We start from the raw sequence: 25,526 nt of genomic DNA, 5'->3' as shown, positions 1-25,526 counted from the left end.
TTTTAAAATCAACAACTATTTGAAATCTCAGACCAGTAAATGGCATAGAAAAACAGGACTTTAGTTAGTTTTGAACAGAAAAGCACTGCGGTTCTGAAAAAGAACGAGAACAAAAATACTTTCTACACCTCCTCTCACCTCTCAGTGCTTCAGTTATCTGAAAATAAAACCACACGTTTCCGAAAGAGAAAGGAAATCAAAATACTGTCAGTCGTTGTTGGGGGTCTGTGACGGTCTCTAAAGTTCTGGGACAGAGGCTTGGAGGTCCTGTGTCTCTCTCTCTCTCTCTCTCTTCATTTTTTTTTGTTTCTCTACTCTCTCTTTCTCCCTCTCTCTCTCTCGCTCTGTTTTGTGTAAATATAGGAGAGAGAAAAACAAAGCCAGATCCAGTCTGCGGTGTTGCGCTTCCTGTTTTATGTCATTTCCTTTCCGGTATTAGTTCGTGCAGTCCTCTCAGTAGGAGCCGTAGCGATCCTGAAACGAGGGAGGAAAAGGAAGTTTACGTTACATACTGCGGGAGGGTGGGGCGGGGGATGGTGAACAATGAAGACATTTGGGTTTGAGAATAAAACATGAATTCTATACAGATGATATTACATAAGAGTTTGATTATTTCAGCATCTAACAGTAAGGAGTACGTCCCTCACATTGTTGTACCGGTAAATATAAATACTTTATTACCGTATTTTTTGCACTATAAGGTGCACCTAAATCCTTTCATTTTTCCAAAAATCATCCAGTGCTCTTTATGTATAAATTCTACTGCTGAAGTACAGAGTTATACAGGAGATTCAGGTTAGTTCTACAGCACTTTCGCCGTTCAGAGGTGAGCATATCGGCCTGTAGCCTGCTGCTAACCCCGGCTAGCACTGCTGGATCAGCATTAGCATCAGCCGCTAACCGCACTAAGCGCTAGCTCTTTCACCATTCAGAGGTGAGTATATTGGACTGTAGTCTGTATGTTTACCGTGTTAAAACAAGCTACGTGGGAGAAACCACAGCTAGCATTGGAGGAAATGTAAAAATCTAAGCTTACTGTAAATGGGTTATTAAATGGGCATTTTTTTATAGTTTTTTTTTTCATACTAATAATTTTAGTTGCTGAATAGTTGGTGCATCTTTAGTCATATACTTATTTTAATTAAGCTTTACTTATGTATATTTTGAAATACCTGTAATAACCATGCATTATTAAAATTTACACAGAGCAAATCAGACAGTCTTTTGAGTAACAAGTGCACGCTAAGTTAGCTCAGCTAATGTTAATATTCCAGGCAGGTCATAAACTGATACTGAGAATGATAAGTGATGCTACATGCTTTATTCTGTTTAATGTTTGCAAAAGCGTAAAAATGAACTTAAACTTGCAGTTTGTCGGCTCTATGCATTGCGTACAGTAGTGCTCTGGGCCCTGCACTGGTTATACAGAGTAGATCTTGCTGTTTCTATGATGTCTATCGCTTCGACAGGTTATTCTGAATCTCCGTTATGAAGCCTAAAATATCAGATGACTGTGATACTTCTGTTCGCGTCTCTTTTCAGGGTTTTTTCCACAAATACCTGTAATAACTATGCATTTTCATACCATGGTATACAGAGAAATTGGTTACCGCTACATTCTTTAAAGTACATTAATAAAAACGCTGTTCATTTTCCTCACAGGACTGACTGATTGATTTATATAACACTCAAACGCTGTGGAATTCTTATTAAAGATAAGTATTAAGATTGAACTCACCTGAATGGTATTCATAACTCCATTAGCCAGCACGGCCATTTTTCCAGCCACAGTCTTCACCCCCTGCTTAAACTGAGCGATATCAGGACCAGAGGGAAGCACACTATCGAACCCTGACGCCCCTATACACAACACACACACACACACACACATATATATATTTACAGTCACACACAATACCATAAACACACACAGGAATGCCAGCACAGGCTCCAACATGATGAAGATCAGCTCACCAGAAGATCGGCTGCCGCCTCCGCCATCCCCAAACAGATCAGCAGAACTAATGGAGGTACTGCCGGACATGCCCTCCAGACGAGTCTTTGCTTCGTACTGAAACACACACACACAAATACACATAAATAAAACAGAACCAATTATTAATAGGGCTGAGCAAAATACCGTAAATATCAATACATTCAAAACTGTTTCATGCAAGATATTAAAAGGTCCCTTTCTGCTAAAATCCTCTTTTTCTTCTTGTTAGTGAAATACAGTGGGTCTCTCTGAGTTGTTTATGATGCTGCACATGATTAAACTCTTCCACAACCTCTTCCTCATTTTCTGCAGCAGCTAGTAAAAGAAAATATTCAGAAAAATAAACAAGTCGATCAGGAAAAACACAGTGTCTTCATCAACCCATGAATTAGTATTCATGGCCCCGCCCACCTCAGCTCGGGACCGCCCACAGGCAGAGCTGAAGCCGGGCGGCCACGCCGTCTCGTCAGATTGGAGATAAGGAGATAGGAGGAACAGTATGCAGTTCATTCCTGTGTTATTTGTGCGAATAACACATCAGTGTTTATATGCTTTACCCAGTAATTCAGAGCTTAGAAACAAATGGTTAGAATTAGTCTATGGAGGAAAAACATCATCAGCCAAGTACAATTGAGATAGATAGGTGTGTGTTTAAAACAGTTCTGTTTACACTAGTTAAAAGTAAAAATCCACCCCGGGGTTTTGTTTGTTCCAACTGCCTGGGCGGCTCTGCTGCAGCTCAGCCAACAAAACCCTGGGGTGGATTTTTACTTTCTGGACCTGGACTACCCACCTCTGTGTGTAAGTAACTAAAGGTTTAAATAGGATCTCCGGTGGATTTGGTGTTTTACAGAGACTCTAAGACTAGATCAGTGGCTGAACTGCACTTAGCAGGTCATTATTACACATGTTGTAAAGTAACATATGACATTGTAAAGACTGTTATTAGTGTAAAAATGTCTTTATTTTAAAACAATCAAATTTTAAAACTATACCTCAGCGTTAGTCTCACGTCCGAAGAACATATCAGAGGAGATAGCTTTAGCATTAGCAAACTTCTGTCGTGCCTCGCTGGACTCCGCAACAGGTACAGAGGCTTCCGGCTTCCTTCTGCTGGGCAACCTGAAATATTTACCATCGTATAAACCACTCAAAAATATACAAAAAAAAAAAAAAAAAAACTTATCATCAAAAGCACACAAACCAACAAAGCACATTTACCTCAACAGCACTATTACAATCATACATATACCTCAGTAATGCTATTCTAATAATAAATGTACCTCAGTATTTTACCTAAACAGTGCTGGTCTAATCAATCATAAACTCACATTTACCGTAGTAATGCTAATCTAACAAATACATTTACCTTAGTAGTGCTATTCTAATCATATATTTACCTTAGCAGTGCTATTCTGGTCATACATTTAACTCAGCAGTGCTATTCTGATCATACATTTACATCAGTAGTGCTATTCTAATTATACCTTTACTTCAGTAGTGCTATTCTAATTATACCTTTACTTCAGCAGAGCTATTCTGGTCATACATTTAACTCAGCAGTGCTATTCTGATCATACATTTACCTCAGTAGTGCTATTCTAATTATACCTTTACTTCAGCAGAGCTATTCAAATCATACATTTACCTCAGTAATGCTATTCTAATTATACCTTTACTTCAGCAGAGCTATTCTAATCATACATTAACCTCAACAGTGTTATTTTAATCAATCAAAAACCTATCTTAGTGGTGCTATTCAAATAATACATTTATCTCAGCAGTGCTATCCTAATCAGATTTACCTCAGCAATGCTATTCAAACCAAGCATTTACTTCACCAGCGCTACTCAAGCGAAAGCAAGCAAAATTCAATTAGTCTTTGATAAACAAACATATGCTAAATCAGCTCAGCTAGTGTTTATATCCTATATCCGGATACTGAGAGTGATAAGTGATACTATATGCTTTTTTTGTTTAATGTATCTGACCAGAGCGTAAAAATGAACTTAAACCTGACTTTTGTCGGCTCTCTGCATAGTCAGAGTGCATCTCTACTCATATGCTTATATTAATTTAGTCAGAATTTATGGATTATTATGTTCTGCTAGAGAATAACCAACCTTTCCCCGATTGGCTGGATGCTGGAGATGGTGACCTCAGTCTCTTTAGGTTCCTCCTTCTCCAGAACCCAGGAGGAAGTGAAAGAGGAGGAGCCTGAGTCTGTATCCCACCGTGAGCCGAAGCCATCTCCTGCAGTGAAGGGGTTGTCCTTGTATCTGCAATTGATGGAGAGAGCGAGTACAGATTACATGCAAATGGTTATTAACCCAAAAATCAGCATGCATGCAGTTCATATGGGGAGTCCTTTAGGCCCATTGTTTAGAAGTAGGCCTGTCACAATTACCATTATTGCAGGCATATCCATATATTTTATGATAAATTAATAACATGATTTATTGAGACAGACCTACTGAGGAGATCATCAGACTGACCCTGTTAGGAACTTACTTTGGAGGTCCAGAGGTGAAGCCAGGCTCATCAAACATGTCCAGTTTGGAGCGAGAGGAAGACTTTGTGCCAACTGGGGTTTCCTGTTCAATCACCTGCATCTCTGACATCACAGAGTGAGAGACAACACTGAAAAAAGAGAGAGGAAAAACAGAAATAGATTAATGTGTGTGCTTATGGCTGACTCACTACGGCCTCTCTAAGGCGGCTTTCCTCTAAGGCAGCCTCTCTAATGCAGCATCTTCCAGGCGGCTTTCCTCTAATGCAATCTCTCTAAGGCGGCCTCTTCCAGGCAGCTTTCCTCTAAGGCACCCTCTCTAAAGGAAACCCTCTCTAAGTAACCCTCTCTAAGGCGGATCTCTGACATCACAGAGTGAGAGACAACACTGAAAAAAGAGAGAGGAAAAACAGAAATAGATTAATGTGTGTGCTTATGGCTGACTCACTACGGCCTCTCTAAGGCGGCTTTCCTCTAAGGCAGCCTCTCTAATGCAGCATCTTCCAGGCGGCTTTCCTCTAATGCAATCTCTCTAAGGCGGCCTCTTCCAGGCAGCTTTCCTCTAAGGCACCCTCTCTAAAGGAAACCCTCTCTAAGTAACCCTCTCTAAGGCGGCTTTCCTCTAATGCAAACTCTCGATAGCTGCCTCTCTAAGGCACCCTCTCAAAGGTGGCTTCTCTAATGCGGCTTTCCTCTAATGCAAACTCTCTAAGGCGGCCTCCCTTTAATGCAACCTCTCTAAGGCGGCACCTTCCAGGAGGCTTTCCTCTAATGCAACCTCACTAAGGCGGCCTCTCCCAGGTGGCTTTCCTCTCATGCAACTTCTCCAAGGCGGCTTTCCTCTAATGCAGCCTCGCTAAGGCGGCCTCTCCCAGGTGGCTTTCCTCTAATGGGGCCTCGCTAAGGCGGCTTTCCTCTAATGCAGCCTCGCTAAGGCGGCTTTCCTCTAATGGGGCCTCTCCCAGGCGGCTTTCCTCTAATGGGGCCTCTCCCAGGCGGCTTTCCTCTAATGGGGCCTCTCCCAGGCGGCTTTCCTCTAATGGGGCCTCTCCCAGGCGGCTTTCCTCTAATGCAACTTCTCCAAGGCGGCTTTCCTCTAATGCAGCCTCGCTAAGGCGGCCTCTCCCAGGTGGCTTTCCTCTAATGCAATTTCTCCAAGGCGGCTTTACTCTAATGGGGCCTCGCTAAGGCGGCTTTCCTCTAATGCAGCCTCGCTAAGGCGGCTTTCCTCTAATGGGGCCTCTCCCAGGCGGCTTTCCTCTAATGGGGCCTCTCCCAGGCGGCTTTCCTCTAATGGGGCCTCTCCCAGGCGGCTTTCCTCTAATGGGGCCTCTCCCAGGCGGCTTTCCTCTAATGGGGCCTCTCCCAGGCGGCTTTCCTCTAATGCAACTTCTCCAAGGCGGCTTTCCTCTAATGCACCCTCTCTAAGGCGGCTTTCCTCTAATGCAGCCTCGCTAAGGCGGCCTCTCCCAGGTGCCTTTCCTCTAATGCAATTTCTCCAAGGCGGCTTTACTCTAATGGGGCCTCGCTAAGGCGGCTTTCCTCTAATGCAGCCTCGCTAAGGCGTCTTTCCTCTAATGGGGCCTCTCCCAGGCGTCTTTCCTCTAATGGGGCCTCTCCCAGGCGTCTTTCCTCTAATGGGGCCTCTCCCAGGCGGCTTTCCTCTAATGGGGCCTCTCCCAGGCGGCTTTCCTCTAATGGGGCCTCTCCCAGGCGGCTTTCCTCTAATGGGGCCTCTCCCAGGCGGCTTTCCTCTAATGCAACCTCTTTAAGGCGGCATCTTCTAAGGCAAAATCACTAGGCAGAACAGTGCACTCAAACGAAAGCTTCGAATCTCCGGCTCTGATACATTAGCTAACAGGCGCCTGTACCGATCAGCATCACAATGGAAAGAATGAGGGAAGAGAGCGCCAGCTACTGTACCCACCCCTTGAGAAACAGCATGACCTACTCTACTCTCTCTCTCTCTCAGACTCTGGCTGCTGATGGAGAAACATAATTTGTGCTGTGGGTAGAACAGGTTGATGAAATTACCTCCTGCTTCCAAAGCCCATGCCCAGTCTCTCAGCCTGCTCCCTCTTCTTCCCTTCCATGTTCTGCAGCTTCTTGTCTTCTATTTTTCTGTCGATCTCCAGCTCTTTGTAGGCCAAGCGCATAGAGGCCACACTGAATGAACAAAATAGAAAAAAGGTAATTAAATAGACGGCACATACGCAAGCTGCAATGCTTTAAAGTTCTTTAATTTAGCCAGAAAAAGCAGGGTTTACTACTAAATTTAAATCAACCAGGCTTTATGTGGTTTATAATATACTCAGTATATAATGAGGTATACTCACATGGACTCCTCAGCTTGCTTCTTAGCCTCGGCAACCTGCTCCTCCCTCATCTTCTCAGCCACCTGAGCCTGTTTCTCCACCTCACTGAAGCTCTTACTGCTCACCTTCTGCGCCCCCAGACCCTTCTTAGCTCCCAGCTGAGGACAGAGCAGCAGATACACACATGAAGAAGAGACACAGGGACAGATACAAAACTCAACATTCAGTGATGATCCATAATAAAACAGGACAAACTAAAAAAACATTTTACTGCTACAAATCTGAAACAAGGCTGATGTGTGCGTTACATTGTATTCTGTACTGTATTTAATCCGCTTAGTTTTGGATTCACACTGCAGTTTAGTGAGTCAGGGTACTACATTTTTTGCTGAAAAAAGATAATGAGCTATTCTAAATTCCATGTAATTCTGTGTAACTTTGGCAAATCAAACAGGCTATATGTTGTTTCTAATATACTGTTCAGAAAAATGTTACTATAATTATTATTAACAAAAATGTTGGAACATACATAATTCTTTATAAAATAAAAAAAAACTGTTGGCTCGTAATTTTTTTGTCCAATTTATAATTTTTGTGTTTAAATCAGATATAAAACATATCGTTGCTGTGCTTCATTACATTGGAAAGATATAATTCCTCAAAACTATAGCCTAAATTAGCAAAACTTAGTTACACTGTATTCTGTAATGTATTTAATCCGCTTAGTTTTTTTAGTTTCACACTGAAGTTTAGTCAGTGTGAGAATTCACACGGTTCTCATTTCCCATTATATATCTACTAGAGACAGATTATATCTGTCCAGTATCATTTATTTTACTTCAATCCTGGATATATGGAGATATTTGGAGTGCATTATTAGTATGACATTCTGGATCAATGATACAAATCTAATAAAAATTATTACAGTCAGTGTTCTGGTGGGGATGCCACCTCTCGATGTGGAGATCTGTGCAAGTGCAGCAGCCATAACAAGCTAAAAAAAAAAATGCATTTTTGAGCCAAACGTCACAAACTGTTCATAAAATTTGTGTCAGAGTTCATCAGTTTCGTAAAATATGTTGTTCAAATGGTATTAGACTTTAAGAGACCACTTACAATTTGAGTTTCTCTGATTTCATCAAATTAAAACCTCTGGAATATAATCAAGAGGAAGATGGATGATCACAAACCATCAAACCACCAAACTGAACTGCTTGAATTTTTGCACCAGGAGTAAAGCAGCATAAAGTTATCCAAAAGCAGTGTGTAAGACTGGTGGAGGAGAACATGATGCCAAGATGCATGAAAACTGATTAAAAACCAACCAGGGTTATTCCACCAAATATTGATTTCTGAACTCTTAAAACTTTATGAATATGAACTTGTTTATTTGCATTATTTGAGGTCTGAAAGCTCTGCATCTTTTTTATTTCAGCCATTTCTCATTTTCTGTAAATAAAAGCTTTAAATGAGAATATTTTTATTTGGAATTTGGGAGAAATGTTGTCTGTAGTTTATAGAATAAAACAACAATGTTCATTTTACTCAAACATAAACCTATAGCAAAATCAGAGAAACTGATTCAGAAACTGAAGTGCTCTCTTCATTTTTTTTCCAGAGCTGTATATGTCTGGCCTTTTCTATAAACACTTTTCTGTGACGAACAGGGAGACGCCACCCACGTAGACATCGATAACAGAACATAGTTTTAATAGTTCTTTAATAGTGTCAAAACGAATGTAACAAACATCCACCTTAGTTCAAACTCTGGTCCAGACTTTCAGATGTGAAACCTACATAAATCATCAAGTCCAGCATTTTTAATCCTACTGTTTATTTGTTGAAGTGAAGCATATGGTAACTCAGAAATAAACAGAACCTTTGAGTCAACAGAGTCAAAATACAGCAGAGAACAGAAGCAGACAGTACAGAACAGATTTACTGCTCTTTTATCAAGCGTAGAGAGATGCATCAAAATTACTGTCGGTGGTAAATGTGACATATGGTGTAAATGCAGCAGACAGGGATTAGGCTAAGTAGTGCTGGAGTATATTTACGCTTTTAAATCACTGAATCTGTTGATGTGGCCTGTGTACAAAAATCAACCTGTTCTGAGAGAGTTACTGATGGAAATAAGGAGTTGTATGATGTTATTCTGCCCCCTGCTGGATATATTTATATATATTTCTTTTGTTTTTGCTTTTTTGTCATACTGATATTTTTCAGATTATCAAACAAACTTTAATATCAGACAAATATAACCTGAGTAAATATAAAAAGCACATTTTAAATTATAATTGTATTTATTAAAGAAAGAAAAACTCTCCAAACAAATGTAGCCCTGTGTGAAAAAGTGTTTGCCCCTAAATCTAATTACAGATAACTGGCAACCAGACTTTCTCATCTCTGTGGGGGAATTTAGTTCCACTCTTCTTTACAGAATTACAGTTTTAATTCAGACACATTGGAGGATTTTCCAGCATAAACGACTAAAACTGTTTAAGATCATCCACAGCATCTCAATCAGATTTTAACTAGACCCTCCTAAACCTTCATTTAGTTTTTAAATTTTAATCCATTCAGAGGTGAACTTTAAAGTTTGTGAGCTTTGGGTCATTGTCCTGCTGCAGAACCCAAGTACTCCTGAGCTTGAGGTCAGTAAGGAACAGATGGCCAGAACTGATTCTCCTTCAGGATTTTCTGATAAACAGCAGAATTCCTGCTTCTATCTATTACAGCAAGTTGAAGCAACAATGCAGACCCAGACCATTATAACACTACCACCACCATGTTTTACTACGTTCAGTATTATGATCTTTTATTACTGAAATTATGTGTTTTATAGTTTTACTAAAGATGTAAAGGGAGGACACACACCTTACAAAGTGTTTTCCAATTTTGTCTCGGAAGTCCAAAAAGAATATTTACCCAAAGTTCTGGAGATCATCAAGATGTTAGTTGGTGAATTTGAGACGGGTGGTTGTGTTGTTTTTGGTCAGCAGTGTTTTTTTTTTATCTTGGAATTCTCCCATGGAGAACATTTTCACTCAAGTCTCTTTTTTCTTATTATTGAAACATTAACACTGATCTTAACTGAGGCTTTCGTGAGATCCTGCAGTTCTTTAAATGTAGTTCTGGGTTCTTTTTTTATGGATCTCCTGGATGAGTTCTTCATGCCCTTTTGGAGTAATTTTGTTCGGTCGGCCGGTCACTCCTGGGAAGGTTCACCAGTGTTCCATGTTTTCTCCATTAGTGAATAATAGTGAATCACTGTGGTTCTCTGGAGTCCCAGATTTTCCAGACTGATAAATGATCAATAAGCTTGTTTTCTAATCTTTCTTCAGTTGGGGGTTTAATAATGAGATCTTTTATCTGCTTCATGTTGTCACACAGGTTCTATTTAAGTGACTCTTGATTCTACATGTCTGACAATAATCAGAAAGGGACTTTAGTATGAAGAGGTGGATTCAGAACACTTACCCCTTTCTTAGTAGCGGCGGGTTTCTTCTTCCCGATGATGGAGGGTCTCGCTTCTGGAAACAAAGAGACAAAGAGCTTTTTCAGATAAAGTCTGGTAGTCCCCTCACTGTAACCTGACTCTGTTAGGATAGACACACGACTGTCCTGCTCATCAGAAACACACAAGACATATACAGGGCCTCATCCAACAACATATTTATATATAAAAAAAAATCTATATCAGATTAGTAATGTGTTTTTAAAAGTGTGGAAGGGGTCACAGTTTTAGTATTAATGTAATTATGGATCCCATTGTATTTGTAAAATGACCAAATATATAAGAAAGTACAATACTATGAATTAGGGCTGTGTAGTTTTAGGACATGAGTCAGCAAGTCTCAATAATAATATTAATAATAATAATAATAATAATAATAATAATAATAATGCATAAGTCAACCATCGAGCACGACTAGTAAAACTTTTTGAGCAATGTTTGTGTTTATGTAATTGGTTGTTGGTTCTTTGCATTCTAATATCGACAGTAACCTGATATTTTCAGCAACAGCTGGAATTAATGCATTTCCAAGGAATTAACTTTGCAATCTGCTCAACTATCCTACCTATTCGTTCTCGTGCTCAATGGTTGACCTATTGTGTTTTTTAATAAACTTCTTGTGCAGTTTTAAAGTTATTAATGCCTTGTTTTAAATGTCAGGGCTCTCCGGATTCTACCAATAAAGCGTGTAGATACTTTGAGCCTGAATAACATGGTAAAAAGCGATTTATCTGCAGGGTAAAATATGCCCCATGTCTCATTCATTCTGTTTGGGTAAAGTGCACAAAATACTGGATCTCAGAAAGCTGCAGGAGAGAGGAGGACGGCTATTCAACAAAGTTAAGAACTTTATAAATCACGTTGTAATACACCCAAAGTCAATTTAACATTTAAATGTTCTCCTTTAATATACAATGTAGAAATTAAAATAAAAAATATATATAAAAATACATTGCATGAGAAGAAATGTCAAAACTTTGGAATGGTACTGTATATCCTGCAATTTGACTATTGTTGCAATGATCATGCTGATGCAATATATTGTGCAGCCCTAATATACAAATAACACAACTAGCCTCGGAGCGTAAAGAGGTTAAAGTAGCTGAAAAAGTAATCAAGTAATGAATTACAAATACTTTGGTAGAAATGTAGGTTCTCTCTACTTTACTGTAGAAATTATTTTCACATTTTCACACAATTATCTGAACTTTCTCCTCCTTACATTTTCATAAAAACAGTCTCGTTACTCCTATTTCATTTCAGCTGGTTTTCATTCCGGTTTCTCATTGTTCAATAAAACCCCTATCCAGATAAATCTCTCCATCCAGATAGAGTGAATCTGATTGTGATTGGATGTACGGAAGTATAAACATATACCATTCTGACTCCCTATTGGTTTATACTGTGATCTGCACTATAGGACTCTGTGGGCGTGTCCTAAGCTTTTGTTCTTAATGGCTTTATTTTTTCTCCTTATATTACTTTTACTTTTATACTTTAAGTAGTTTTGAAACCAGTACTTTTTTTTTTAAACACTTTAAATTAAAGAGTAAAAAGCTTGAGTTGATTCTTCTTTAACTTCTACAGAAGTATTTTAAACACTAGTATCTATACTCTATTCTACCTACAGAGTAATAAACAGAGATACTTTTTTTTTTTTTTGCTAATACACTTACACAGACGGTTCAGTAAAGCTGCAGTTCTCGTGATCTGATACCGTGTCTGACAGCAGTGATGACGCTGATGCTCAGGCATGGCCGGCTTTACACAAAGCCTTTACAACAGGCTGAACCGAACCTGGGTCCTCAGAGACGGACCGTGGGGAGCAAACTGAGACTTTAGGCCTGATTAAACACACAAGCAAATATGCACTCCATCTATCGAACGCGAAAGAAAGCAGCTCTAATCTCATTATTCCAGTACATTAATCCCGGCCGGACCTGTGTGTGCACGGCTCTGTTCAGAAAGACTTTACGATAACAAGCTGAGAGTCGGGAGGAGAGCCGCCGCGCTGCTAAAGTGCTCCTGATCACATCACTGACCATTAGGCCCGGCACTGAAGCTAATGCACTGGATGGGCACGATTTAGCTTTTGTCTACTACACCTCATTATTACAGCGTTCAAACATGATCGGATCGGGCGGATTGAGGAGGAGGAAGACGATTAGAGAGAACGCAGGGCTGAACAACCCTTCTGCAGAAAGATCTGACCTCATATCCACCCCTTATTCTGTGTGATGACAAAAAGGGACCATACAGATACACTCACAGTGATGATTAACGTACAGCATAAAGGATATAATATAATGCAGGATCACACACGTCTCTAAAATAAACTCAGCTCAGCCGCGCTGTATCTTACGCTGTCTCTCGCTCAGTCGCGCTGTATCTTACGCTGTCTCTCGCTCAGTCGCGCTGTCTCTCGCTCAGTCGCGCTGTCTCTCGCTCAGTCGCGCTGTCTCTCGCTCAGTCGCGCTGTCTCTCGCTCAGTCGCGCTGTCTCTCGCTCAGTCGCACTGTCTCTCGCTCAGTCGCGCTGTATCTTACGCTGTCTCTCGCTCAGTCGCGCTGTATCTTACGCTGTCTCTCGCTCAGTCGCGCTGTCTCTCGCTCAATCGAGCTGTATCTTACGCTGTCTCTCGCTCAGTCGCGATGTCTCTCGTTCAGTCGTGCTGTCTCTTGAGCTGTCTCTCGCTCAGTCGTGCTGTATCTCGTGCTGTCTCTCGCTCAGTCGCGCCGTCTCTCGTGCTGTCTCTCGCTCAGTCGCGCCGTCTCTCGTGCTGTCTCTCGCTCAGTCGCGCCGTCTCTCGTGCCGTCTCTCGCTCAGTCGCGCCGTCTCTCGTGCCGTCTCTCGCTCAGTCGCGCCGTCTCTCGTGCCGTCTCTCGCTCAGTCGCGCCGTCTCTCGTGCCGTATCTCGTGCTGTCTCTCGCTCAGTCGCGCCGTCTCTCGTGCTGTCTCTCGCTCAGTCGCGCCGTCTCTCGTGCTGTCTCTCGCTCAGTCGCGCCGTCTCTCGTGCCGTCTCTCGCTCAGTCGCGCCGTCTCTCGTGCCGTCTCTCGCTCAGTCGCGCCGTCTCTCGTGCCGTCTCTCGCTCAGTCGCGCCGTCTCTCGTGCCGTCTCTCGCTCAGTCGCGCCGTCTCTCGTGCCGTCTCTCGCTCAGTCGCGCCGTCTCTCGCTCAGTCGCGCCGTCTCTCGCTCAGTCGCGCCGTCTCTCGCTCAGTCGCGCCGTCTCTCGCTCAGTCGCGCCGTCTCTCGCTCAGTCGCGCCGTCTCTCGCTCAGTCGCGCCGTCTCAAAAAATTGCTTTTTTGTATTTTGTTTGTTGCAATTTATAAAAAAGGTATCAAAAAAGTATTGGTTGGGTATCAGTATCAAATTTAAAGTATCGCATCGAAAACTTAAGAAAAAAAGTGTAAATTAAGTCAATCTCTTAGAAATTTGCAATATTGCTCTACCATGTCGGTCCACATGCTACTTTCACATTCAGTGGCTGTTCAATATTCCATATCTCTCAGCTTGTCCACAAATGCATGTTTAAAACATGTCCTCCTACAGCCAGAAAGCGCAAACTGCACTTTCTGACTGTAGGGGGCACCGAGGAGCAAGAAATACCAATTTTTACATTATGGTGCTTTAATAATACAGCATATTACTATTTACCAATACAATATCACAATATTCTAAAAGCAGGAGTTTTAGTGTAGCATTCAGGCTTAAGGACATTTGGGTAAAGACATTACAAAAACTTTCACACTGAACTTGAGTGTTATAACATTAAAGCACAAAGTTAAGCTTGGAATTGAGCTGTTATTAAGATTCAGGGTGTTTAAAAGGGGTGTGATTTTATGCTTGTAGAAATAGTGGGCTAAAAGCAGGCGTTTAACACTTCATCCAAGCATCAGTTAAGCACAGATACATGCTCCTGATCATCAGCCAGCCCATTCAACATCACTCAAATCACCTTTAAGAGGCTCGGGCTCGTCAGGTGCCAATTTCATTGAGTCGTCTACATTAACAGAGCAGAGATTAATGTTATAAAGGGTCAACAGAGGAAACTTTGACACAGAATAAATGATATAAATCAGATATTAGACATTTAACTCAAGTTAATTTAATGCATAACATATTAAAGTAACATTAGGATTATTAAATAGGTCCACAGGTCATTGCATGAGTTTACCAAGGGCACCTTTCCTCCCACAACCGAGTCATACTGAGATAAATATACCATAAATAAGATTAACAGGTTAAAAGGTCAACCGTTAGCTCCATATGGTTAAAGCTTCAGTTGCTGATGAGCTTGAGTGTTATGGAAGTTACTCAAATACCTAAAAACCTCAATACAGGTCATGCTGATGTGAAGGTCACGCAGTGTGATTGTGGTGTTGTATTTATTATGTAGCACATCATCCAGTTACCAAAAAAACTACAAGCTTGACAATTTTAGTAGATTATCTGATATACCAAATACACAATAATGGTGCATAATAACACTCACCTATAGGGGCTTTTGTGTCCAAGCTCAGCCCTTCAATGCTGGGTCCTTCCTCCAGCTCTGTAAAAATAGGGAACCATAAAAAATGTAGTTAAAAACTAGAAAAAACGAATTAAAATGAGACTAAAGATGTTTAAGTGCACGTGAGACCACTGTGCTTAGCCACTGGCATTAAATACATCATCTCAAAATGTAATAACTACAGCAAATTTACAGAAAATGTAAATGTTTTCTTTATTATTTATTTTTTTTTCCCCATTTTCTGCCCAATTCACACGGCCAATTACCCGACCCACTCATTAGGACTCCCCCAATCACTAGTAATGCCTCAACACACCAGGAGGGTAAAGACTAACACATGCTTCCTCTGATACATGTGAAGTCAGCCCCTGCTTCTTTTTGAGCTGCTGCTAATGCTGTAGCATTACCGAGCAGCCAGTGCGCTCAGAGGAAAGCGCAGCGACTCAGTTCCGATACAACAGCTCACAGACGCCCTGTGCTGCAGACATCACCCTAGCAGCTTCCTCTGAGCTCCGGCAGCTTGATGGTAAAGCTGTATGAGCGGGGTTCGAACCTTCGACCTAGCTCATAGTGGCAGCAGTTTAGACCGCTGGACAACTTGGCGCCCCTAAATATTCAGATTTTAATGTTAAACTTTTTAAGACTTCTTAAGGACCTGTGGGAACTCTGCTTAAGGTGTCTCCAAACTTTTGACTGGTACTGTACATTTAAGCCAAGTGACTACAGTACCCAAAGAAAGTGCTAACAGTTAACACAAGTTTTATGTTGCTTAATGCTTAATTTTAGCAAATCTTTCCAGCTGTATTCTACTGTAATACATTTCTGTGTGAGATGCATTGATATTAAAGCGGGTGTACCACAGGTTTCCATTATGGGGCTTTTACTATTATTTACTGTTCTGTTTCATTACCTGCAGAGACTCCCAAACCTATTGTATTAATTATAAATATTATAAAAAGTTTATGCTTTTAATAGTTAGTTCATAAATGTCAGAAAAGCTAAATAAGTTTAGAAATCTCTGGAAATATTTTCCAGTTTATACACAGTTTATAAAGCCCTATTCGGATGCGATTAGTTTCTCAGGGGGTTCTGGGGTAATTTACTCTTTTAAGCGGGGTCCTTTGTGATTTTATTCAAAATTACAGGCTGAATTATCTACGTTTTTCTCTGAACTCCTGTAATCGTGCTCCTCCGGTCATTTTAGTCCCGTCTGGACGCACATCTCTGAGTTTCGTCTCCTCATGTTTAATAAAATAGCTATTTGTCCACTGCCACGCACCATAATTACACTTTGGGTGCTTCCACTGAGATCCACGTTAAAAATACAACAGTGAGTGGAAATGGAGGAGCTACTGAACACCTACTGATGCCATGTGACCAAGAAAGAAGCCTAAAAACTCACTGGTCCGCCTGTTTTTTCCAATTGCAGTCCGGATGCAGGAGTTTTATCACTGAGTAGAAGTGTAAAATATTTTTCACAGACGTCCCCCTGAGAAACTAATATGAATTTTACTGTGTGTTTTTGTGTAAGAATGATATGTCTGAAAGCATTACTCACGAGCTGAAGTGTCGGCTACTTTTGGGGCGTCCTGTTCCAGCTGTGGAGAGACAGTGATGGCTCCATTCTGCTCAGACAGGGAGGGGGAGGCCATGTCCCAGCTGTTGGCAGGCTGGAAAAAAAAACGTGATGAAAAGATGATCAAATAAAAAGTTAAGAAAATCATAATAAGAACAAGAAAAAGTCTTATAGGGACATTTTTGTTATGTTGCAAAAAGTGTTGTACAGTGTATGACAATGAACTCAATGGCCTCAACATTGCTTATTGTGTTCTATAGTCCTGTGTGTGTGTGTGTGCTATACTTGTTTTCTTTTTTTCTTAACAATAGAAAGTTCATTGCTCTTTAAAAGTAGCATCTAAATACATTATTACACAACCATACTTTCATTATATCTCTGGTAGTGCTGTGCGATATTACGATAAATCCCTAACGTTTCTACAGGAATTTCATCAATAATTCATGCAAATATATAAAGTAGGCTATGATGAAATGTATAGGCATGGTCACTTTGCATAAACTTAGTTTATATAAGTGATAATAAAGTAATCTACGCAAAAAAGCTTCATAATGTGTTTTTGAGACGTAACGCTGCTTTACGTTATTTGACGGACACTTTAAAAAATATTAATTGAGTTTATTTTAATAACTCAATTTAAATACCTGTATAATTAAAAAACAAATTAGCTACTGCACCTACCTCATCTGTTTTCATTTGATATATATATATATATATATTGCTGCACTAAAAGGTAGTAATTCTCATTTGTGAAAGTTGGGTTTAATGTCACTTTAAAATAAAGTTGGAAAAAAGTAAGCAATGATATTATTTTGTCATATTTTTCCAAGAATAACTGAAAACATACTTAAATGTTGTACATCATGATATATATCGTTATCGTGATATAAAAAAAAATCCATATTGTGATATATGATTTTTCCCATATCACCCAGCACTAATCTCTGGCATAAAATATCAAATGAAAAATGCACACTGAGACAGGATTATAATATAACATAGCTTGTTTTAACTACAGTCCAACATACTCACCTCTAAACAGCTATAAAGCTAACTAGCGCTTAGCGAGGTTAGCGGACAATTCTAATGCTGCTCCAGCAGTGCTAGCCGGGGTTATCAGCAGGCTACAGTCCGATATACTCGCCTCTGAATGGCGAAAGAGTTAACTAGCACTTAACAAGGTTAGCAAATAATGCTAATGCTGATCCAGCAGTGCTAGCTGGGGTTATCAGCAGGCTACAGTCATCTCTGAATATACTCACCTCTGAAAAGATATAAAGCTGACCAGCACTTAGTGAGGTTAGCGGGTAATGCTAATGCTGCTCCAGTAGTGCTAGCCAGGGTTAGCAGCAGACTACAGGCAGACAATACTCACCTCTGAACGGCAAAAGAGCTAACGCTTAGCGCAATTAGCAGCTAATGCTAATACTGCTGGGGAACTAAACTGAAACTCCTGTATGTTTTTACTGCTTCTTAATACCTGACTGATAGAATTCATACATAAGGAGCACCGGATTATAAGGAACTCTGACGATTTTAGGGATAATTAAAAGATTTTAAGCGCACCTTATAGTGCAAAAATGGATAAAAACGTCCGCAAAATGCAATGCAATCTAATGTAATGTAAAAATACAAACCAGTGCTGCTCACCTGAGTGTGCTCGTCAAAGAAATCCGCCTCTTTTTTCTCTGCAGTCGGAGTCTGAACACTTCCTGAACTGTCGATCCACAGCTAAAAGAGAAAATTAACACTTATAATTAACACACAAACACCTATACTCTCATAACACATCAGAACCAACTGTTTAAAACACTCAAAACACTCTCTGCTTAAACTGATAATCAGACTTCATGATTACGTAAGGTGTAATCTATCAGGTGTGCAGAGATACACACTGCTGATGTAACGTGGAGTTTGAACCAGTCATCCAGTGTCTCACAGAGGGACAAAGTTTATCTGAGACTGGGAACGTGTAAACAATACAGAAGAACAAGCAGATTGTTTCTCTGTTTATATACTGCTGTTTACTGTTCAGACAGATTAGGGACTTTACAGTCATTGGTATATACAGGAACATATGTGTACGGTAGAGTTAGTTGCACGAGGCACTGAAAATTCAATGCTTTTTCAATACTACAACATAACCATAAATAATTGAATAGTTTAGCACTTTTAGCAATTATGATGTCAATACAATATACTAGTAGGAGTGGGCGATATGGCTCTAAAATAATATCACGATATTTCAGGGTATTTTTGCTATAACGATATACTTGGCGATATAGGAAAACTAAAATAATTAATTAATTTCAGGAATATAGTATAAGAGTATAACAGAATAATCATAATGTGGCAAAATAAATAATATAGCATAAAATAATATAACGCAGCAAATAATATTGCAGAATATTTAGTGCATGCATATAAACTGCAAACTAAAACAATTATACAATAAATACACTTAAAGCTTCACAGTAAATAATAGACTACTTTTAAGACAGAACAGCCCTATTATCACAATATGGATTTTTAATATAATAATAATATTAATAATATTGCCCACCCCTATATACTAGTGCTTTTTTTAAAAATTAGAATATCATTGAACAGTAACTATTTCAGTAATTTAGTTAAAAATGTGAAACTCATATAGATGTATTAAACACAGAGTGATCTATTTTAAGCGTTTATTTATTTTATTGTTAATGATTATATCTTACAGCCAATGAAAACCCCAAAATCAGTGTCTCAGAAAATTTGAATATTATTTTGGCAGTGTGGGCAGTGTGCCAAGTCCTGCTGGAAAATGAAATCCACATCTCTATAAAAGTTGTCAGTAGCAGAGGAAAGCTGTAAGATATTAAGTGCTGTAAGATTTTGTGGGAAAACAAAACTGCACTGACTTTAGACTTGATAATAAAACACAGTGGATCAACACCAGCAGATGACAGACATGACTCTCTAAACCATCACTGACCATCAGTAAATTTTACATTTCAAATCACTCTGTGTTTAATACATCTATATAATATATGAGTTTCACATTTTGAACTGAATTACCGTACTGAAATAAAGTAACTTTTCAATGACATTCTACAATTTTCTGCAGTGCAGCTGGCAAAAATCATATCAGCCCATATTGCTAAATAGGGATGCTGAAAAAAAATCCTGAATCCTTGTCATGGCGATTCAAAATCAATTCAAAATTCCCCAAAATTAATTTAAAAATGTGTCTAGGTTTTATTTTTTGCCGCTCTCTCTCCTGACAGTACTGCACACAGCATTATGTGTCCACTAGGCCACCGTAGAAGAAGAGCGTCTAGGCCACCGTACAGAAAGCTAGTTAGTTAGCCAGCTCCACAGGTGATTGAGTTTATAGTTAATACGCTGGACCCAAGGTACATTTTACCTTCACATAGCTTTATTAGCAATAAAGCAGAGCCACAACTCTACACGACTCAGTCATATGTTTAATATTTAAGTTTCTGTATGTTTAATATGTAAGGCTAAGTTTTGACAATGTGCCCACAATGCAATATGGCTAAAAAAAGACTGATGTCCGTGTTTTATTTTTAAGGTTGCGTTTTTAAAGATTTAAAATTAAAAAAAAAAAAAAAGATTTATTTTGCAAAAAGATTTGATACAGTAAGATGTCTAAAATTAATTAATGTTTTAAATAAATGTTCTATTTGTTTAATTTGTCATTTCATCTTCTCAATCACATAATTTAAACAAAATTTATAGACCATTTGAATCGGGAAATTGTTCCAGAATCGAAAATCCTTTCTGAATCGAAAATCGTTTCTGAACACAGAGATTCACACCCCTATTCCTAAAGCTGTTTGTGATGCAGCTTACATCAGTGCCGTATTTGGAGAGCGCAGCGTTGGCTAGCTGTCGGATCTTCTCTCTGTACATCTGTGCCGCACGGCTGTTGTACTTGGCGTTGGTGTCGTTGGTGGTGCAGCCATGCTGGCGGAAGAAGGCCGTCTGCACTCAGAGAGAGAGAATTCCCCGAGAACGAGGAGAACAACAGTCAGCATTTCAGCACTAACACAGTTAAAATACCAACATTTCCTACATAGTGGTTTAAGTGAGTGAGTAATGGGTCTGTGGGAGAACCTACCGCATTGGCATTTCCTCCAACCTGCATACATCTCAGCTGAAACCAGTTCCAGTTGGAGTCCAGCTCTGTGGATCTGAGAACAACAGAAACACAAATAATATAGTACCACCTACTGAACTGTCCACTGAGAGTGGTAATGCCCTGTATGAGGTGTGTATTTATAATTGAAAGAAAAAATGTTTTATCCGATTACCCAATTCATTGTTGGAATTTTTAATAGAATACTTGATTACTAAAATATAACTGCACCCTAATCCACAGTGTCACTTGTTTCTGGAATACAGTTTTATTTCTCGAATTCACATTGTGTATATTAACAAAATTTAACAGTAATAGTGTTGTCACAAGTAGAGCTTAGATTGGGCACAAAATATCCAGCCCGTCCCGCCCCGAGCACGATCCACCCCATAGACAATTTGAGCCTGAGCCCAATTTAAACCCCACATTTTTAAGTAAGTAAAGCGTTGAAACTGAGCTTTGTAAAAACATTTTTAGGATGTTTGAATGAGCAAAATCTGTTCAGAATGATGTTGATTAACATTGCAACACAGAAGAAGCATAAACCTATTATTTAATAAAAAATGATTATTAAGAACAGATCTCCAAAAGATTAAAACACAAACAATGTGAAAAATTATCTAGTTCTGAACATCGGTAAATTAGCCTACAAGAATGATGACTGAATGACTTTCTTCTAATCTAATATAATTGAACATGGTTTAAGTATATAAAATACTTTCTAAACAAAAAAAATGTTATATAGAGCTTATAGGGAGACATTTAAACTTTAAAATCCGCTGATATTTTGTGAATTATCATATGATCTCTTTGGTGTTTGAACACTTTGAGGAACAAAATGAGTAAATTGGTTCACAAATTGATTGCAAATTTGAATCAATGATTCAAAACATAGCTTAAAAAGGCGCTTGTTCGATTGGCTTCAGTCAAAAATGACTGACACATCCTCTGCCCTTTGCTTACGCCCACTGGCTCCCTGGGCAGTAGTGCAGTAGTGTGGATTGAAGCCTCTGGTGTTTAGAGAATGCAACTACATAACAGTTCATGAACAGAACATGCAATAATATCTTTCCACAATGCATATCGTCAAATTCTATCTCACATCTTCTACAGGTGTGAGTATTCTCAAGCCATATCCTGAGGCAACACTTTTACACACTGTTGTTCAATAATTTTTTACATGCCATTATATTATGCTAGATGCTGTCTGTATTATGTTTTGTCTGATCTGCCAACAGCTCTTTCAGATATGAGGTCTTTAGAGAGTGCTGGCAACCTATTCTCCCAAACTATTTTGTACACACCAATATGGTCTCTGAACAAAAAAATACATACCTGATAAAGCTCAGGTGCACCCCCAGAGAACGATGGATCCCTGAGCAGTCGATGCAGAGGAAAACTCCATATGGAATACTGGCCCAGCTTGGGTTCTTAGCAGCACAGTCAAAGCAGGACTGAGGGGGTAAAATATAAACAGATCTCAAAGTATGAAGATTTTTTTTAAGTAGTACTGGTAGGTTTCATTACTTCAAATCAACACATTTCAGCTGTATATGAAAAAAATATAGTTTAGGGTTTAGGGGCTCTTTTACAAATTAGTAGCAAATTGTCTTTGGAGTAGTGATCGACCGATATATCGACTGGCCGATTAATCGAGCTGATTTTTGACATTTTTCATCTCTCTTCTTGCCTTTCTCTGTGTGAACTGCAAAAAGGGCAAATAAGACTAAATGCTAAATAAATGTTTAAGTTCAGCAGTTTTATGTCTTGTTTATTATTTATATTATTATTATTGTATTTTATTAGTTGCAAAAAAAAATTATATCGGCTTTATATATCAGCCATCGGGCACTACTGCTGTCTAAATATCAGCCATCAAAAAAAAAAAAATAAATAAAAAACATATCGGATGATCACTACTTTGGAGTGATGTTCCTGCAGGTTGGTTTGGTTTCACACAAGGAAAAACCCAACTGCACCAAAAAACAACAAACCAAATGAGCATGTTCCCTTTACTGATTGGTCTAAGCGGTCTGGGGCAGAACTACAGGGTACAGAGTAAATACAGGAAGGAGGATGTGTGCATGTATGTACGTATATATGAATGGTATACTAGTGCATTAAAAATATACTGAATATCATTGAAAAGTAAAAAAAAAAAAAACTCATATTATGTAATTGTATTACAGAGCGTGATCTATTTTAAGCACTTATTTATTTTATTGTTGATGATTTTGGCTTACGGCCAATGAAAACCAGAAAAATCAAATATTACTTTTGGAAGTGTGGGCAGTGTGCCAAGTCCTGCTGGAAAATGAAATCTGAATCTCCATAAAAGTCGTCAGCAGAGGGAAGCATGAAGTGCTGTAAGATTTTGTGGGAAAACAAAACTGCACTGACTTTAGACTTGATAATAAATCACAGTGGATCAACACCAGCAGATGTCAGACATGTCTCTCCAAACCATCACTGATTGGTGGAAACTTCACACTAGACCTCAAGCAGTTTGGACTGTGTGTCTCTCCACTCTTCCTCCAGACTCCCTTGATTTACAAATGAAATGTAAAATTTACTGATGATCAGTGATGGTTTGGACAGACATGTCATCTGCTGGTGTTGATCCACTGTATGTGAGCCATATCGTATCGTATGCAATAATATCGTCAACATTTTTTAATATTGTGAACAATATTATACTGTGAAATATGGTGCCATATCACCCATCCTTAATCATTACATCAGGGTACTACTTTTTAACAGTTTTTAGCAAAATAAAAATTCACAATGTTCTTATTTCCCATTATATATTTACCAGAGACCGACTATATCTGTCCAGCATAATTTATTCTATTTTAATCCTGAATATATATGGAGATATATGGAGTGCATTATTAGTATCATGACATTCTGGATAATCTGATCTGATAAAATTATTGTATTTTTTTAATATCTCAGGTAGGGGTGTGCCATATATTGTATGCAACGTTAAAAACACATTGACATTTTGTTGCAGTAGTGTATTCTTGAAGTATTTTTTTTTATTCAGTGTTTTGTAATATCGCCAAGAGTCGCATTATCATCACTAATATACCATGAAATATTGTGATCTTATTTTAGGGCCATATCGCCCACCCCCTGTCCACTGTGTTATATTATCAAGTCTAAAGTCAGTGCAGTTTTGTTTTCCCACAAAATCTTACAGCACTTCATATCTTACAGCTTCCCTCTGCTGACAAAAACTTTTATGGTGCGGATTTCATTTTCCAGCAGGACTTGGCACACTGCCCACACTGCTAGAAGTACTAAATGGTCTTATATAATATTCCATTTTTCTGAGACACTGTTTTTCGGGTTTTCATTGGTTGTAAGCTTCATAATCATCAACAATAAAAGAAATAAACACTTAAAATAGATCACTCTGCGTGTAATACATCTATATATTATTTAAGTTTCACATTCTGAACAATTCTCCAGTAGTCAGTGAGTCAGTAGTGAAACTGAGCTGCTACTGGTTTGGTGTGTACGTGGCTTAACAATACATTCCTGGAAAATTGGCTACCGTAATAGTTTCCAGGTGTTTCCCAATGTCTCACTTTTTTCCTGCTAGAACACAGCCTGAGTTTTAGCTTCATTAAGAGTTTATAATTCATGATTATTGTCACTATTGTAGTTATAATAAGGATATTTCTACTGCAGTATCAGACCCTTGTTCTGTAATATAGAGCCATCTGAACGCCTGAACTGATTCTAATCTTATTGTCAAGCATTTTAAACAGCTAAAGAGAACAGATTTATATATAAAAATATTTTAAACAGATACATTCAGATGTTTTAAGTTTAGGAACAGGTCTGGAAAACTCAAGTTTATCAAAAAAAGAGAGATAACTAACTAGCTACCAGCATTAGCACAAAATACCGGCACTTTTATTGAAAAACATAATTATACTCTAAATCCTGAGCTATTTATTCGCTTATATAGATTATTATCTTATATTAAAGCTGATTAACAATCTATATATTTATAATTCGTGGCTGTTTAGTGTTAGTCGTGGTCAGAAAACAGAAAGCCCCGTTAGCTTTAGCATTAGCTCAGCTCTTAGCATTAGCTTTAGCTTCAGGCCCCGATCAGCAGCACCGGCTTAACTAACCGGCTAAGCTAAACTAAGCTAAGCTAAGCTAAGCTAAGCTAAGCTAAGCTAACATTCCGCCGAGAACTGACACGTAATCACACATTAAACCCCCACTTTAACCCCGAACCGGCACAGCTACACCCGACCCGCACCCGCACGACCCTCCCGGTACCGGTACCGGTACCGTCTCTTACCTTATTAGTGGGAACGGACCGCAGTCTCTTAAAAATAGTGAGAATTTCAGTTTTATTCGGCTCCATCATCCCCGCTACAGCTCAACCACACACAACCGGAACAGCCTCTTACAAAATAAAAGCCCCCGGGGACAAAACAAACACCTTGACTTATACTGTAGAAAACAGTTAATTTATTAAAAGCCCTGGGTCACAAAACAACACCTTGACTTATACTGTGTTTTACAGTATATATATATATATATAAATACAGGGTTATTCCACCAAATATTGATTTCTGAACTTTTAAAACATTAGTATTGTTTTTTCTAAATGAATATGAACTTGTTTTCTTTACATTATTTATACATAACTCTGAGAGCACTGCATCTTTTTCCTTTTGACCATTTCTCACTGTCTACAAATGAATGATTAAAATGATGATATTTTTATTTACAAGTTGGAAGAAATGTTTTTCGAACCTTTATCAATAAAAAAAATAGAGAAATTTATTATTTTGAAGTGGTGTCTTCATTTTTCCAAAACTGTGTATATAAATGAAAATGGCCAACGAAAATTGTTTTATTTAAAATGTGGTACAAAGCCTTTCTTTCTTTCTTTTTAATTATCTCTTTATTTTCTCTATTTATCTCT

General features: G+C 38.9%; 1 protein-coding gene across 2 annotated transcripts; it reads right to left on the bottom strand.

The window, feature by feature from the left end:
• Positions 1 to 325: 325 nt before the first annotated feature.
• On the bottom strand, positions 326 to 25,016 carry arfgap2 (ADP-ribosylation factor GTPase activating protein 2). Of its 2 annotated transcripts, XM_007241765.4 has the most exons (17): positions 24,894 to 25,016; positions 21,905 to 22,023; positions 20,552 to 20,624; positions 20,284 to 20,415; positions 18,076 to 18,156; positions 16,408 to 16,519; positions 14,832 to 14,888; positions 14,295 to 14,339; positions 10,301 to 10,353; positions 6,842 to 6,978; positions 6,540 to 6,671; positions 4,508 to 4,636; positions 4,120 to 4,275; positions 2,992 to 3,118; positions 1,975 to 2,071; positions 1,739 to 1,860; positions 326 to 474 (listed from the first exon to the last, which is right to left on the bottom strand). In XM_007241765.4, exons 1-17 carry the CDS (start codon positions 24,960 to 24,962, stop codon positions 454 to 456), a joined length of 1,662 nt encoding a protein of 553 aa, XP_007241827.2. In that variant the 5' UTR covers positions 24,963 to 25,016; the 3' UTR covers positions 326 to 453. The 2 variants fall into 2 exon arrangements, with proteins under 2 accessions (XP_007241827.2, XP_049339722.1); XM_049483765.1 differs by lacking the exon at positions 14,295 to 14,339.
• Positions 25,017 to 25,526: the final 510 nt, after the last annotated feature.

Source organism: Astyanax mexicanus, chromosome 9, assembly GCF_023375975.1.
Source record: "Astyanax mexicanus isolate ESR-SI-001 chromosome 9, AstMex3_surface, whole genome shotgun sequence".
NCBI lineage: Eukaryota > Metazoa > Chordata > Actinopteri > Characiformes > Acestrorhamphidae > Astyanax > Astyanax mexicanus.
The sequence above is the reverse complement of the archived record's forward strand: the minus strand, read 5'-3'. Positions and strand labels throughout refer to the sequence as shown.

What these genes read in the sequence shown, in the direction of transcription:
- arfgap2 (XM_007241765.4), bottom strand. Translation starts at nt 24,962, where the DNA reads ATGATGGAGCCGAATAAAACTGAAATTCTCACTATTTTTAAGAGACTG. An exon ending in CCGCCGCTACTAAGAAAGGG is followed by an intron (nt 6,979 to 10,300) that starts GTAAGTGTTCTG and finishes CTCTGTCCTCAG; the next exon opens with CTGGGAGCTAAGAAGGGTCT. An exon ending in TTCACCTCTGGACCTCCAAA is followed by an intron (nt 4,276 to 4,507) that starts GTAAGTTCCTAA and finishes CATCAATTGCAG; the next exon opens with ATACAAGGACAACCCCTTCA.